This window comes from Argentina silus (assembly GCF_951799395.1).
Source record: "Argentina silus genome assembly, chromosome: X".
NCBI classification, from domain to species: Eukaryota; Metazoa; Chordata; class Actinopteri; order Argentiniformes; family Argentinidae; genus Argentina; species Argentina silus.
In genome coordinates, this window is record NC_139653.1 from 13,701,740 (window position 1) to 13,718,327 (window position 16,588).

The window sequence follows — 16,588 nt, forward strand, 5'->3', positions numbered from 1 at the left end:
TCCAGTCATCTCAGATTAGTGATTAGACTAGCCATAGGCTTTTTTTCAGGTTACAGAACACTCACACAGTGGCCTGCATTGACAATAAGACAACTCCAACAGTCTGGCTACCCAGCCCAGAAAGACATGCCTTCTTTTTCATTCAAGTAGGCTAAACCAGAGTTAAATGTTGCAACACTGAAAATACAAGCCTGCACTAACAGGAAGACAAAACTAAAATGCATTATTATAATAATCATCATCATCATCATCATCATCACCATCATCATCATCACCATCCCCATCCCCATCCCCATCACCATCCCCACCACCACCACCACCACCATTATTCTCCATCTTTGATCATCATGGTTACAACATCACAGCAAGCCTAGAGCGCAGCGCTTAGAATAAGATTTTTCTTCAGTGCATGTTTTCGTTTTTCGTTTCGTTTTTCTCAACTGCATAATCTTATGGCATTCGGGATAAAACCGGTAAAGGTGACGGGTGAAGTCAATACATCGTGGTAATGTAGGTAATTACACACAATCCAATCAAAAGCGTTCGACCGTCCCATTGAATATCGATCCTGCCTTACCAGATTGATATTGTTGATTTCATCTCTGACACAATAATCAGTGGAGGAAAACTGAGAAAATCCAAGAAAACACAGAAGATCGGATTGGTGTTGAAAGGTAGGATAATTTCCTCCCATTTATCAATAGGTAGTCACAGCAATGTGCCATCAGCTGTATATAGGGTAATTTCAGTGTAAAATGGGCTTGTAATGTAAAAAAACTACAAGAGCCAGATTATAATAGCAATATGGAATACCAACATCATTGAGGAGCCTAATTTTATATAATTTAAAGCATGCTAAAAACATGATATTGCCTCTTAATATGTATATTTATATTTATATTTACATATATATATATATAAAACTAAAAATGCTCCTGTTACATACATTCATGACTACATTTTTCCCTCTCAATCACCATACAAGGTAAGATGTTAGTGTTTACTAGACATGTCTGTTTTATAGCCTACATCCATCGGACTGTTATTGGGCTACACACATTTTCTAAGGAAGACAGCCAGGAAATGGTGTCCTGAATGTTGTGCCTGTTCTATTTTTAAATGACCTACTTCAACGAAAGATACGCTTTATGTTTAACCTGAAACAATATAACAGTCATGTCTTACAAAGGGGAATGCCAATAAAGCGTCAAGCTCGTCTGATCCCACAATCAGGACATCACTTCAGTGGATCATCAATTAGAGGAGAATGTCTCAAGGGCTCCCTGGGATATCCTGCTATTGGGATAGTGTATAGTGCTGAAGGTAGGCCAACAAGGGTGTATCTCAATATTCTAAAGTGGCTTCCTCACCTCATATCCCTTCCACCAACTCTACTGATGCAAAAAGAACAGAACTGGTTAGGTAAAAGTGGACCCTTATATGGATTCATCAATTGCACAAACTGATCTGTTTTCAGATCAGTATGAAGGTGAGAATACAGGAAAGGAATTCAGTGTAGATGGTTGTGACTATGCCTTATGTCCCAATTATGTTCCCCAAAGAATGCACTTCTGCGCTACCCCACATGGGTTTATAAACATAGGATTGATTTAGGCATAGGCTCTTACACCAATTCTATGCTTTAAAATGCCTTTAGGAGAGTGCACAAGTGCATAGTTCAGTGTAAGGGGTTGCCTGTTGTCTTCTAACTCTTGTTGTCTCCCAACAGACTCTGACTGTGGGTATGAAGCAGTTGGTCGCCACGTGCTGGACATGTCTCCTGCTCTTCGCGTTCCTGTGTGAGCCTGTGCTCTCCAAGGGCGGCCGTGGGGGTGCACGAGGGTCTTCACGCGGCCACTCCTCCCGCAGTTCATCTGGGGGCCATTACCGTGGAGGAAATAACGGGGGTACCCGCTCACGATTCAGGGCTGCCGGGCGCTCATCCCCGGTACGTGTGGCAGCTGCAGCCGCAGCAGGTGCAGCTGTTGCATTAACAGCGGATGGTTGGTATGCCTCTGCCTCTCGCCGCCGCAACGCCGACAGCTCGGAGTATAGTGATGGAGACTATTTCAATAGGACCAATTACTTTGCATCCCTAACATCAGGATCAACTCAGAACGAATCATCCCTCACTCAAGTGTTTTCTGTAGTCATTGCAACTTTTTTCCCTAAATATGGTTACGTCTTGGAAAGTATATTTTAGATCAGAAGGTGTGATGCATTGATGGCTTTTCATGACAGTGCAATTTTAGAGTAGGTCTAAATTAGTACTAAGCACTCAAGGCCTGCGTACAATGCCCAGGACTGGAAAAGTTGTATCGTGGGTCTGTATTGTTTTTACATGCTTACTTTGATCTCATATCCTAAGCAGCACTTATTGTGTAATTTGTAGCTCATGTTGTGAAAAAAATCAAATGTTTTCAGGGTTTACTGGAGCAGAAGTGGGGGCTAAACAAACAGGGTCCATAAATGCCCCCCGGGCCACATGTTTAATACCCCATCTTAGCCTAATACCAGCCTTTAGAGAGATACATTTAATGTTAAAAGAGCACTGAAAAGTCATGTTGGGAAAAACCTCTCACTGTCATCATAACTAGAAATCTCTATTTAAATAAAAAAGCTTTATTTTCATATATATGCAGACAAATGTGCATACACATTGTACTGCCAGCATAAATGGTTCACTGCGCATTGATACAGATGTGAATATTATCTATTTGTAAATACATGTATGTTGATTTAAAATTCTTATCTAGCTGAGAATGCCCATAGGGACCTAAACGCCTGTCTTTCTTTATACACGTGTAACATTCACTAGCTGTTGTTTACATTGTACATTTATAAAAACACTCCATTACAAATGACTATTCATTCCCAACGTGCTATGTCGTCTTCTGGTACTAACGTTGCACAATGTCTAACACTATGAAATAGTAGAAAAGTATTTTAAATCTTGGGATGAAACCAGACTGTTTGCGTGACTTGATTGCTTGCTCCAAAGTTGTTTTTATCTCACAGTATTTCATGGAAATAAGAAACACCTTTATTAAAGTGTGTTCAGGGAACTGAAAGTGTCTTGCCATAATGAAACCCTCGTCACTATATACAGCAATATTTTCGACTAGATCCCAACAATAGGTTTAAATCTAGGGTTCTTGTAAAAATGTGTGCACTACATGGTAAATAAGGCGTCATTTGAGACACACAGCATTTGCTCCTAGTGGAAGGTCACCCAGGAGAGGCAGAGTTAGGATGCTGCTCTCATTCTCACCGCACCTCTCTGAGAGCTCCAGTGCAAAGATGGTACACAGATGGTACACAGATGGTCAACCACTTCTACTATCTCTATCTGAGAGAGAGGAGGAGCTCACCTAAATGTAGACACTCAGGAGCAACTTAAAATAATCAACCGTATCTCTGTGTAAACTGTGGTAAATAAAGTGTACTGTATGAACTTCTTATCCACGACTGTTGTGCAATCAAGATGCTGTTCAGAAAATTAGAGACTTTATTATCACTTTGTGTCTTTATGCTAATAAACAGTTCCTGTACACAGTCAGACATCGTCAGCAGTCTGATTCATCCATCCTGCTGTGGCGTGTTAGAGACAAGGGGTCTGAGACAGACTGGGGTGGAGACATCTTCTCACACATGCAGTATTTCTCAGGTGAAAGACAAGTACAGTTAAAAGACGGTACACTGATGTATGCTCGTAAACACCAGGTACATTACGGTGGGGAGAGACCGGGCACCTGACATACTGTGTTGTAGAGTGAGACAGTGTTTCCTAAAGGGTGGTTCACAGCTGCTTCCTTAAAGGCCCCATCTTCAAACTGAGTCCTGTCTAAGGACTAGACCCCTGAGTCTGTAAGTGAGCGTGCTCAGTCTGTCAGTGAGGTCAGTCCAGCATGACATGGCCCAGCTCTCCTTTCCGGAAGGCTCTGATGAAGTCGTAGGCTGCAGCCGCGTAGTTGGGAACCGTGATGGTGATGTTACCTGAGGAACACAGCACATGTCAGACTAGATACATTTATGAGGCATCAGGTCTGTTAGGTTATGGGGTCTTCTCTCTGTGGTGGTCTCTCACCAACTTGAGTTATGGTAAGACAATAAAGGGATGTTTGATTCTGGTGTGATTAATAGATCAGAGATTAATAGAAGTGATGGTTAGTCAGACTCTATGGGTGGGTTAGATTATAAGTTGATTTTAGGTTGTAGCTCAGCCTGTCCAGTAATGGTTAGCAGTACTATATACTGTATATCAATGGTATCTTACCCACTCCCGTGATGGCTTTGACACGTTGAGTCTTTCCCAGTTTCACAGCAATGCGTTTGAGAACCTGCTGGATGTCATCATTGGGTTCTCCAAGATCATATCTCTCAACATAACTACACACACACACACACACACACACACACACACACACACACACACACACACACACACACACACACACACACACACAAGTTCAGTTCAAATTTGCTTGATAATAATACCATGCCAGATTTCAGAGTCAAGTCAGCCATGTTTTATAGAGAGGAAACCCTCACCTAAACTTCTCTAGTCTGTTCAGAGAAAACAGCAGATAGTCAGCAATGATGTCTTCACCTACTAAATGGTCGAGTATCATCCCTGAAATCAGAAGTAAGAAACATTGAGGGAAATTGATTTATGATGGTTGTTATCATTTAAACAACATATAGTATTTCTGGTAGCTCAATGCCACTATGAGAACATACTGTGTGAAAGGGGTAACAGATTATTCAAACATAGGCACTTTGTTCACTGTGAAGTTGGGCACAGAAGCTTTGGAAAGTTCAAATTATCCAAAAGGGCCAATAGACCGGCTGTTATTCCAATGTATGTCCACTAGATGTCACTGCAGTCATGGCTCATGTTTAGCCCTAACCTCTAGCCACTCACCACATAGGGCCAGCTTCATGCCAGTCTCCAGACTCCGGATCTTGGGAGGGAGGACTCCAGGCGTGTCTAGTAGGTGAATGATGGGTCTCTCACACACCTGAGAAGAGGCAACATAAAACGCACGCACGCACGCACACGCACACGCACACGCACACACACACACACACACACACACACACACACACACACACACACACACACACACACACACACACACACACACACACACTGAATACCCTGGAATATACACAGGACACAAAATAGAAGACAAATGAAAGCATGATGCCTACCTGAATTCTGGTCAAGACTGCTTTAGTTATTCCTGGTTCCCCTCCTACTTTAGACGCTTGACCTAATATTAAAATGTAGGTAATGACACTGTTCAAGGGAAGCAAATATTCAAATAGACATGTTTTAAACACATATGAAAAAAAAATCTATGGCTACATACAGTATATTCTGAATCGTATGTGATGTAGCCATAGATTGTTTTCTCCATAGATGTAGCCATAGATTGTGTAAAACATGTCTATTTCAATATGAATAGCTCATATGTTTTCAATACAGCACCTTTCTTTAAATGTGTTCTCCTTAATGCATTGATGAGTGACGATTTCCCAACGTTTGGCACTCCGATCACCATCAGGCAGTAATTAATATCCTTAACGTTATATAAACACAGAAATGACATGCCTGAGATTGAGCAGTAGGAACATGAACAAATGTAAACTAGAGTACAGAGCATTCTTTACTTCTGTCTGCAATACTGCTCCTGAGGGCAACATAAATGCAGAGAACAAAACAAGCCCTCTAATTTGATTTAGGTCAAAATTGTAAAATCACTATTCTAGGGCTTTCAAACACGTCAGAGAGTTCTATTAGTAAATACAGTAGAGCTCTGGGGCTCTGAGAACCACAATGGACATGAGTATTGTGTAACACTCCTCCTCTGGGCCCAAATGAAGCTTTATTTCCTTTATTTATGTATACACCAAAAAATGCTCGATCACGAACGATCAATCAATCAATCTATCAATCACTGGTGGTGAGCTCACCTCTTCCCTGTGGAAACGTGGCTGGCTCTGAATCAGCTGTGTCACCAGGGGAACCAGCTGCAACACAACATGAGGACATATTACAGAATCAACCTAATCAGAGTCATACACAGTCAACCCTTCATGTCAATGACTATTCTAAACCATCTCTTGTGAAGTGACTGTTGGCGAAACATATCAGTTATGCACTGAAATGTAACATGCACACATATTGATATTTGTCAGTTCCACTGTAAGGTTATAGGGATAGCGTTCTACAGCACTTTCCACACTGTTTCAGAGTGAACCTTCTTCAGGTCTCCCACAGGTCTCTCTCTCACACCTTTTTGACATTGTCGTCTCTCTGTCTGAGACAATCGGTGAAGAGGACGTCCCTAACTCCATCTTTCTCCAGTTGTTTCAGGATTCTCTACAAAGATAACAAAAGAGATGGAAGGATATCACAAAACTGCTAGCTCCACAGCGTCAATTGCTACGGTATTCTAGGAGGTAGACAGTAACCTGTTTGCTGGACAGATCAGCTAGGTCCATCTTGTTGAGAACCAGTAGGTGAGGTCTGACATCTAGACTCTCCTGGAATAGAGGGTTTCTCCCTGAGAAGGGGATGTAGTCCAGTTAAAGAAACATGAAGTGACACACAATTTTGATGTTACTGTCCATATATAAGTCCTGGGGTATTGCTGGTTTCTTTTTTCTGGCTGTTGATTGATTGATTGGTGTCTCAGTTCTGAATCAGTCCCTGATTAAAGGGGAAGGATAAGGATGTACAGTGAATCAACAGTGATGTGACCCAGATGGACACCACTCATGTAGAAATTACCCTAGACTTAGACAGCAATTTTGTGAGTGGGATTTTGTTTGTTTTGAAGAGTTGATTACTTTTCCCAGCAACAGAACATATGCTAATGTGGATATTGCATATTATTTTAATATGCATACGATGGGCCAACATGTGTACATAAGTACATCCGAGTCAGAACAGAAGTCAGGTGACGTCCTGTATCTTTATTCATAAAAGGATATTCTGGCATCATGTATTTCTATGATGCAGTCCACTCTGTTCAGATTGGCCTTCATTTGCTTTAGACCTGAGTGGAGGGAGGCAGAAGAAGAGATTAATGTCTGTTATAAGAAAGGAAGTACACCACAGAGCTGGATCTGAGCAGTTATAAACTCGAGTTATAACAAGACCAATGGAGTGACATTCCCGTATCTTGTCATTTTCTTTTCCACATGAATATTGTTTTACCTCTGTCTGATTTCATATACAGCATGCCATATTAAAGCGCACGGGTTATCCACTCGTTCAATGCCAGTAAAATACAGAGAACACCAACCTTTCGCCATATGTCCTGGAAACCAATGTGCAACCTCCCGGTCACCGAAGTCGAAGACCGTTCGGAACTTCGCTGCATTGCGCAGTGAATAAAAAAGCTTCATTATTGTTGTTTTTACTGACTATCGTCCATGAGCTTGACCGTACGTCATTGACATGAAATTACATAGCTGTAAAAGCCATGTTCATATAAGACGTTACACTATTTACATTCCGACTGGAAACAGTGTCAGACTGATTGCGTTCCCCCTGACACACCACCCAGACTGTAATAAAACGAACGCGTATTTACAATAATAACACAGTAATCATAGTGGCAATACATTCTTTTGTATTAAAGGTTTACAATGTCTCTGGTGTTAATGTCTGCTGCCTCCTCTAACTCAGCATACTTTCAACTAATGAAACAAGAACACTGAAACAGATATGATTTACAAATGAATGGTTTAAAGCTAAAAGATGTAGGAAGCCTACATTCAACATTTCTTTCAACAGTTTATTTGTGCACATGAGATTGAGTTTGAGGCATTTCCTTAAACAATTAACTTGTACACAATTGTAACTGAAACAACATTTTACAGGCATTACCTTAATAGGTGAAATACAGTGCCATGCGTAAGTAAAGGGACAGTGAAGCATTTTTTCTTCTTTCGGGTCTACACTCCAAAAGTTTGTATTTGAAATCTGAAAAAACTCTATAGTTGCTATGGCAGTATGTTTTGGGTCATTGTCTTACTGTATGATGAAGCGCCATCCAATGAATTTGGAGGCATTTGCTTGTAATCGCAGACAAGATGTTTCTGTAGTTTCTGCAGTTACATCATAAATTAAGACAGCAAGTTCAAGTGGCAGCTATACATGCCCAAACCATCACCCCCTCCACCATGTTTCACAGATGAGGTAGTATGTTGTGAAGCTTGGGCAGATCCTTTTTTCTCCAAACTTTCCTCTTGCAATCACTCATCACACATGGTCCATGATAATATTAATCTTATCTGTCCATAATACCCTTATCCAGACCTTTGCAGGCTATTTAGCCAACTGTAATCTGACTATGTTTTTTGAACTAGTGTTTTGCACCTTGCAGTGAAGCGTCTATAGTTTGACTGGTGACACATTCTGCGGATGGTAGTCTCTGACACATTCACGCCTACCTCCTGGAGAGTGTTCCTGATCTGTAGCACAGTTGTTTTGGGGGTTTTCTTAATTATGGTGAACAATCTACAAGTCTTCCTTGGCCTACCAGCCCATTTGCGATTGCTGAGCTCACCAGTACTTTTGTTTCTTTTTAATGATTTTTCAAACTGTTGATTTTGTCAAGCCTAAGGTTTTGGCTATGTTTCTGATGTTTCAGCCTAATAACAGCTTCCTTGACTTTCATTGACACCGCTTTGGTCTTATATGGACAGACACCAATAGCAGACACAAAGCCAAGAATCAATACTAGACATTGACAGCTCTCTTATGTCAGCACAAATGATGTGATGGAACACACCTGATTTACCAGAAACACCTGTCAAGCCAATTGTCCCATTACTTTTGGGTACCCTGAAATGCATAAAAAATTAGTAATTTCTGAATGGTGAAACCAATATGACACAAATACCATCAAATAAAAGCTGAGTAACTCTACTTTAACCTCATAGTAATTCTTTGATTTCAAATCCAAACTTTTGGAGTGTAGAAGAAGAACACATGCTTCACTGTTCCATTACTTACCTGTATGAAAATGAATTAAGTTTGCTTAGAAATGAGCATTATAACTGAATATGGTTTAAAGATTCATAATAACTTATAAGTATAAGTTAGATCAGTGATGACGAGCGACATCAAGTCAATCTGATTTCAGAGATCATCATCGAAATCATCAACATTTCTGATATAAATCTTCCGATGACAAATCTTTCCTTAAATCATCATAGTCAATGTGCATTATCCATAGATTCTGGGTAAATCGTTAGACATTGTGAAGATATAAGTCTTTATAACAAGAGTGCATTCCTCTCATTAAAGCTTTGATCTGACTGGCTTGGATGGGTTTAGTGCAGGTTCGGAGTAGTGTGAGATGAGCCTGTCAGCTTCCCTCCAGCCGGTTAGTAGAGCCCCGTGGACAGTGGAGAAGAAGGAATGGTGTGTAGCTTCTCCTGCAAACAACACCTGCAGAGGCTGGAGGGGAGATAAGATAGTTCACAGTAAGACAAGATGGAGACACATCTTCAATACATCTCAATAGTCTAGTCATTCAGTGGTGGATGCCGTGCCAGGTTGGTTGTTTGTTTGTGTGTGTGTGTGTGTGTGTGTGTGTGTGTGTGTGTGTGTGAGAGAGCGAGTGTGTCTGTGCATTTGTCTGTATATACCTGTGATTGTGCCCCCCTCAGAGGTAGGGGTTCTGCCAGGTTGTCTATGTCCTGGCCTGAGCAGCCTGCAGCTGGATAAGAGTAGGAACCACAGGTGTGGGGGTCCATGAACCACTGAGAACGCAGGATTCTCCATGGAGTAATAATGGGGTTTCCTAAATGACCAAAAGTTAGAATCACATTCATTAAAGGTTAGGTAGTGGAGTTAGAGTTATGATCAAGACTAGGGATCAGGGGCGCTTAGTGGCGTAGCACACTAATGCGCTTACCACGTAATCGCAAGGTTCCTGGTTCGATTCCGACCCTCGACCTATCTTGCATGTCATCCCTCCTCTCTCTTCCATCCTTCCTGTCAATCTCTACTGTCTCTATCCCAATAAAGCAGAAATGCCCTAAAAACATATAAAAAATAAATAAAAAAAAGACTAGGGATCAGGGTTAGTTTTACCTGTGAACCTGCGTATGAGTTGTGTGATTGAGTGTGTGACCTCCTGTTCAGACAGAGTCTCCATGTACTCTGACTCATGACCGGCGATCCAACCACACAACACATGACCATACCTGATACAGAAAAGAGATAGACAGTATGAGGAGAGACAGGGCAAAGAATGTGTGTGTGTGTGTGTGTGTGTGTGTGTGTGTGTGCATGCGTGTAATTAGTCCCGAACCTCTCAGTGGGCTTGAGCACAGTGAACCCAAACAGCTTCTTCATCCAAAACCTCTCCACATCTGACACCTGGTCTACCAGATCCGCCTGTACAGAGACATTACAGAAACAGTTGAGGTGGTTACAGAGTGTGTGTGTGTGTGTGTGTGTGTGTATCTGTGGTAACAGTATGCTCAAGGTCGCACACCTCATCCTCCCACACCAGGTATATGACCTCACAGTCAGCTCCCCACCAGGGCGATTCAAACTCTATGAAGATCTTGTTGTTGGTTCCAAAGCCCATCCTCTGGACAGAGTGTAACTTGTGTAGGGGGAGAGGAGGGCTGAGCAGGGTTGCATGGTGCTTCTTCAGATAACCTAAAATAAAATAATAGAATAGAATAGATGGAAGATGCCATTTGTTTCACCTCAGTCTGACAGGACAGAACACAAAGGTTAAGCCTTCGCTACAGGTTATGCTTAAGTTACTTTAACTAGAAAGGTAATGTTTCCAGAAAAACATATCTGACACAGCATGTGTAACTGATTAAAAAACAGGATCATATTGGGAGAATGAACTCTGAATTGAGATGTCATGAAATGTCACAAACACTATGTCATTTAAGCCCAGGATAATGATACACAGGTGTGTGTCACAGACTCCAGAAGTACAAGGGGGGTCAGTGTGTGTGTGTGTGTGTGTGTGTGTGTGTGTCACCTACCAAGAGGTACAGTGAGGATAACGTGGTCAGCTGCGATCCTCTCTCCATTCTCACATTCGACCATCACAGGATAACGTGCCCCGCCTCCATCTATCCCTTTTGCCTCCTTCTCTGACCCACCCCAGTGGACACAGTGAACAGGATGTCTGTAGGACACTACACCACTAGGAAGTTCCTTCATCATGTTGTCTATCAGGCCATCATAGCCTCTGAAAGGACAGGAAAACAACAATCATGTCACACTAAAGGTCGATTCATGCTTCATCAACAACAACGCAACCAGGGGTCTGCTTAGGTTCGCAAAGGTCGCAAAACTGTTGCAGAGGAGATTGCACAGGGGGTCGCGCACCTCTCTTGATTTCTCGATGAGTGACCGGCCGCATTGATGTTGCACACCATTGATTGATTGGTTAGTGAATGGAGGCGGAGCTGAAGTAGTTCAGGAATAGATTCATGTTTTATCCAATATCTAACCTGAATTGAATAGCTGAGATACATTACTATTTTTGCATTCATCAGCTTGGTACGGCAAGACAACCAACTAAAGGTTTACTAAAGCAGATACAAACTTATTGAAATGCTATTTTGAAATGAATTTGAGTGAAACAGACTGCGTCCCCTGTTGACCATTATAAATGTGAGCTCTGCTGAGTGAGCTGTTGTGGGTCAGTCAATCTGCCTGTGTGTACTTACCCAGGGAATGTGCAGTCCAGGCCAGACAGGGTCTTGTATAAGCCGAAGGCCCCCAGTCCCACATCGTCCATGGTGTGTGTTCCACTGACACAGCATTCTACCTTTAGTAGGGTGCTGACCAGAGACAGACGCAAGGCCCTACTGGAGGCCTGCTCCCCCTGCCACTGCTCTGCTGCCCGCTGCGGCACCTGCACGCACACACACACACACACACACTCTGTAACCACCTCAACTGTTTCTGTAATGTCTCTGTACAGGCGGATCTGGTAGACCAGGTGTCAGATGTGGAGAGGTTTTGGATGAAGAAGCTGTTTGGGTTCACTGTGCTCAAGCCCACTGAGAGGTTCGGGACTAATTACACGCATGCACACACACACACACACACACACACACACACACACACACACACACACACACACACACACACACACACACACACACACACACACACACACACACACACACACACACACACACACACACAGCCCAAAACAGGTCACTCACTAAGGACTGTTCAGACCTGCACTGCTGAGAGGTCGACTAGGGCAGCTATTCATTAAGTTATTCAGACAGAGAGACAGATAGACAGTGAGAAGAGACAGATAGACAGTGAGACAGACAGACAAACGGCGAAGTGCAGACAGAATTACCTCTGTCCGTATAAAGTCTCCAACGCTAGCACAGGGTTCTCTTCCTTGAGCTTGGAACTCCTGACACTCCTCTAACAGCTCAGCAAACATCCCTACTGCAGGACCCATCTCTTCTGCTCCCAGCCTCCGACCTACACATACGCACACAAACAGATGGTGGCGCACGCGCACACACACACACACACACACACACACACACACACACACACACACACACACACACACACGTTAGTTTTTCACAGAGGATGATGTATGTTTACAGAGGACAGGGGCAGTATATGGAGGAGCATACTGCATATAAAGACACATCATTTTACAATTACATGTACAGTATATTACATCACTATAATTATTGCTGACCACATGGCCTGACCATGGAGAATTCAGGTCTCTAATTTGTAAGTGTATCACAGCTGCTGAACCAGACCTGAGCTGCTGAACCAGTTAGGTACCCAGGGAGGGTGTCCTCCAATGTCCATGTCCTGGTTCTCCTGAGTCAGAGCCTTGGGGTCCAGTAGACCGTATTGACGGGCCAGACAGAACACTGGGTTCTCCTCACATGGACCATGGATCCAGTTAGCACCAACCTCAATGATGTTATTACCTATAGGATAGGGGGATATAGAGAGCACAAGAGAAAGTGTGTGTGTGTTTGTGTGAGAGAGAGAGACAGAAAGAGAGAGAATATTTACTAGCTGAAAGGGGGATTAAACTTGCAAATTACACAATTAAACAGAGCAGTGTAAGTAGCAGTAACAATTGAATGGGCCAAAGTTTGATGGTTTTATTCTTTAATACCTTGATAAAATAATACAGTACAATTCCTGATTTGACACTGACCTGTCAATAATATGCTTCACATTGGACCTGTTTATCGCCCGCCAGTCATTAAACACTAACATGCAAACAGTAATGTTATGACGCATGTTAGGAATTCATGCAGTCATTCACACTATTTTGATATTACCAATGATGTTAATAATTAACATATTTAGATGCTAATTAATTGTCCTATGAGATTAGGCTAGTGGGAACGTTTTAAATAAACCCATGTTATGAAACGTGCAGTTGATTTGGCGCCCCCACGTTTCCCTACACAATTTCAGTGGAAAGAAAGAAGTTGATATTGATAAACAAAAACAGCTACAACTGGCCAAACCGTTGTGTGGCATTAACCGACTGCATGTGCATATACAATTTAAACTTGAACTGATATTAGCCAAACTGTGATCACTGTGTCCCAACAGTTCAAAGCGCTACCTCTATTCGTACCATTGGACTCCACAACACTTCTAGTATACATTTCTTGTGTACAGTCTATAATGTGTTCCCTATGCAATTTAGAGGTGGCGCTTTGAACTTCTGGGACACAGTGAAGGGTCAATAATTGTTCGTATGACATCGTTCATGGTTGAAACTCAGTTGATATGTATGCTAGAAGTGTTTCTGAGTACAGTGGTAGTGAAAATCATGTTTAGCCTTGGAAAATATTTTGTGTACAGTCCATTATGTGTCCGCTATACAGTGCAGCGAGGTTAATTTGGATATTAGAAGAATTAAGAACCCTTAAAACACAAATAATACATTGAGATGATTAAATGTTTATTCACAGGTATAGTTACATATAATTTGTGGTTCCTTTATCCATATTTAGTATTTCTAAATGCTTAAACAAGTTTAACGTGGTCGCTTTTATTTTGAAGAAATCTTTACATAAATTTGCATCGACCGTAAGTGGGCGGAGTTCCACTATTGGAGCTCTCAGAACACAGATACACAGATCACTGACTGAAATGACCCTTGTACTGTATACTGTAGGCTATTCAAGGTAACAGTGTAGCCGGCAGCGTAAACAAGCACATTTGGTACACTTTTAGCCGTTCTGCAAGTGCACGCGATCTCTCCCAAAGTGTAGCCTACTCACCCATTCTGCCAGTTTTTATCCTTCCCCCGCTCCTCGCAGTCGCTTCCAGTATCCGCACGTTACGGAATCCATGTTTAATAAGTTTCTGCGCCGCTCCGATGCCTGATATTCCACATCCGATTATTACTATTTGAGAGTCCAATCCCTGTAGGGAAACCATGCTTTGAGTAACTCTGCTCTAATGGTCCCTGTTCCTAGCATGCACACTGCGAGTCCTCGATCACTCAAGACGGGAATGCAGCGTCTCTTCCGCATCAGCTGAGCTACACTTTGAACCATGCTTAGTGAAATGTGAAAATATTCCGACTATTGCTCGAGCGCATCGAATTGCGCATTCAGCAATATGTACATCGATTTGTGCCGCACATGGGCTAGAAAACTGTGTCACAGTGGCTGGTCCATAGAGTAAGAAACCCCGATTTACAGTGCCTTCGGAAAGTATTCAGACCCCTTCACTTTTTCCACATTTTGTTGTGTTATAGACTCAATTTAAAATTGATTAAATTAAAAGAATTTGCCATCAATCCACACAAAAAAAACAAAAAACAAAACAGAATGAAGCAAAAACAGGTTTTTAGAAATTTCAGTAAATTTATTAAAATTGAAATACAGAACTACCTCATGTACATAAGTATTCAGACCCTTTGCTATGACACTCTTAAAATTAGCTAAAATGCAAAAATGTTCTTATAGGGTCTCTGATTTGCATAGGAATCAATTACACACTGTGTGGATCAGGTTGTCATTACAAACTGAGCAAATGGAGAGGAACAAAACTGCTCAGGAATGCGACCCTGAGGCCTGGGGAGACTTACAAAAATCTACAAAATTGAATAGTGCAGAGGAAAAAGCACAGTCGATGGGACAACATCATCTCAGTCTCTCTTGGTCTATAATCTATCTCACATCCCTACTTGTGTTTGCAACAATTAATTCAAGTGATACAGCAAAGAAAGTGGCTGGAAATGTGTTTATTTGGTTTTACTACAAAGCATTAAGTTTGGTGCAAATCCAGCACATGCAATGCAGTTTCCGCACCATCTCTCATGTGAAGAATAGTGGTAGCTGCATCATGTTATGGGTATGTTTATTACTGGCAGGGACTGGGCAGTTTGTCAGGATCAAGAGAAAATTATGATTTTTTGCTGAGTTGGTAGTGTACATCCTAATCTACACAGTGTGTAATTGATTCCTATGCAAATCAGAAAGATATTAATTAAATTTATTAATTAAAAACAAAGATATTAATTCCAAAATTACCTGAACTATTATCCTTGCATTAAGACTTATTGAGTGATTTGTTGATGACATTTTTGCATTTTACCTAATTTTAAGAGTGTCATAGCAAAGGGTCTGAATACTTACAGTGGGGGAAATAATTATTTGATCCCCTGCTGATTTTGTTAGTTTGCCCGATTACAAAGAAATGAGCGGTCTATAATTTTTATGGTACTTTTAGTTTAACAAATAGAGACAGAATATCAACAAAGAAGTCCAGAGAAGGAGAAGGAGACAACTGTTGGTGCAATTATTAGAAAATGGAAGAAATACAAAATAACCATCAATCGCCCTCGGCCTGGAGCTCCATGCAAGATCTTGCCTCGTGGGGTAAGGATGATCATGAGAAGGGTGAGGGATCAGCCCAGAACTACACGGGAGGAGCTTGGTAATGATCTCAAGGCAGCTGGGACCACAGTCACCAAGAAAACCATTGGTAACACACTACACCGTAACGGATTGAAATCCTGCAGTGCCCGCAAGGTCCCCCTGCTCAAGAAGGCACATGTACAGGCCCATCTGAAGTTTGCCAATGAACACCTAAATGATTCAGAGAAGGCTTGGGAGAAGGTGATGTGGTCAGATGAGACCAAAATTGAACTCTTTGGCATAAATTCGACTCTTCGTGTTTGGAGGGAGAGAAATGCTGAATGCTACAATCCCAAGAACACCATCCCCACCGTCAAACACGGAGGTGGAAACATTATGCTTTGGGGTTGTTTCTCTGCTAAGGGTACAGGACGACTTCACTGCATTGAGGGGCCAATGGACGGGGCCATGTACCATAAGATCTTGGACGAGAACCTCCTTCCCTCAGCCAGAGCACTGAGGATGGGTCATGGATGGGTCTTCCAGCATGACAATGACCCAAAACATACAGCCAAGGCAACAAAGGAGTGGCTCAAGAAGAAGCACACTAAGGTCATGGAGTGGCCTAGCTAGTCTCCAGAACTTAATCCTATCGAAAATTTGTGGAGGGAGCTGAAGCTTCGAGTTGCCAAGC

General features: G+C 42.0%; 3 protein-coding genes across 3 annotated transcripts; 1 reads left to right on the top strand and 2 right to left on the bottom strand.

The window, feature by feature from the left end:
- Nucleotides 1–1,744: 1,744 nt before the first annotated feature.
- On the top strand, nt 1,745–2,203 carry sprn (shadow of prion protein; the record flags this gene model as incomplete). Its single annotated transcript, XM_083694586.1, has 1 exon — nt 1,745–2,203. One exon carries the CDS (start codon nt 1,745–1,747, stop codon nt 2,201–2,203), a length of 459 nt encoding a protein of 152 aa, XP_083550712.1.
- Nucleotides 2,204–3,494: 1,291 nt separating this feature from the next.
- On the bottom strand, nt 3,495–7,497 carry mtg1 (mitochondrial ribosome-associated GTPase 1). Its single transcript, XM_083695952.1, has 11 exons — nt 7,317–7,497; nt 7,001–7,067; nt 6,481–6,583; nt 6,302–6,388; nt 5,980–6,036; nt 5,495–5,585; nt 5,215–5,276; nt 4,925–5,021; nt 4,552–4,633; nt 4,277–4,389; nt 3,495–3,996 (listed from the first exon to the last, which is right to left on the bottom strand). Exons 1-11 carry the CDS (start codon nt 7,417–7,419, stop codon nt 3,899–3,901), a joined length of 960 nt encoding a protein of 319 aa, XP_083552078.1. The 5' UTR covers nt 7,420–7,497; the 3' UTR covers nt 3,495–3,898.
- A 178-nt stretch (nt 7,498–7,675) lies between these two features.
- Nucleotides 7,676–14,538, bottom strand: paox (polyamine oxidase). Its single transcript, XM_083695338.1, has 10 exons — nt 14,308–14,538; nt 12,811–12,987; nt 12,384–12,514; nt 11,734–11,921; nt 11,041–11,249; nt 10,527–10,696; nt 10,341–10,426; nt 10,121–10,233; nt 9,673–9,827; nt 7,676–9,481 (listed from the first exon to the last, which is right to left on the bottom strand). The coding sequence occupies exons 1-10, from the start codon at nt 14,465–14,467 to the stop codon at nt 9,323–9,325; spliced, it is 1,548 nt and encodes a 515-aa protein (XP_083551464.1). The 5' UTR covers nt 14,468–14,538; the 3' UTR covers nt 7,676–9,322.
- Nucleotides 14,539–16,588: the final 2,050 nt, after the last annotated feature.

Excerpts from the sequence above, each read along its gene's own strand:
- mtg1 (XM_083695952.1), bottom strand. The coding sequence starts at position 7,419 with ATGAAGCTTTTTTATTCACTGCGCAATGCAGCGAAGTTCCGAACGGTC. Across the intron at positions 6,584-7,000 it reads GAAATACATGATGCCAGAAT|CCCCTTCTCAGGGAGAAACC; the intron begins ATCCTTTTATGA and ends ACTGGACTACAT. Across the intron at positions 5,586-5,979 it reads CACGTTTCCACAGGGAAGAG|GATATTAATTACTGCCTGAT; the intron begins GTGAGCTCACCA and ends TATAACGTTAAG.
- paox (XM_083695338.1), bottom strand. The coding sequence starts at position 14,467 with ATGGTTTCCCTACAGGGATTGGACTCTCAAATAGTAATAATCGGATGT. Across the intron at positions 12,988-14,307 it reads GATAAAAACTGGCAGAATGG|GTAATAACATCATTGAGGTT; the intron begins GTGAGTAGGCTA and ends CCTATCCTATAG. Across the intron at positions 12,515-12,810 it reads TAACTGGTTCAGCAGCTCAG|GTCGGAGGCTGGGAGCAGAA; the intron begins GTCTGGTTCAGC and ends GCGTATGTGTAG.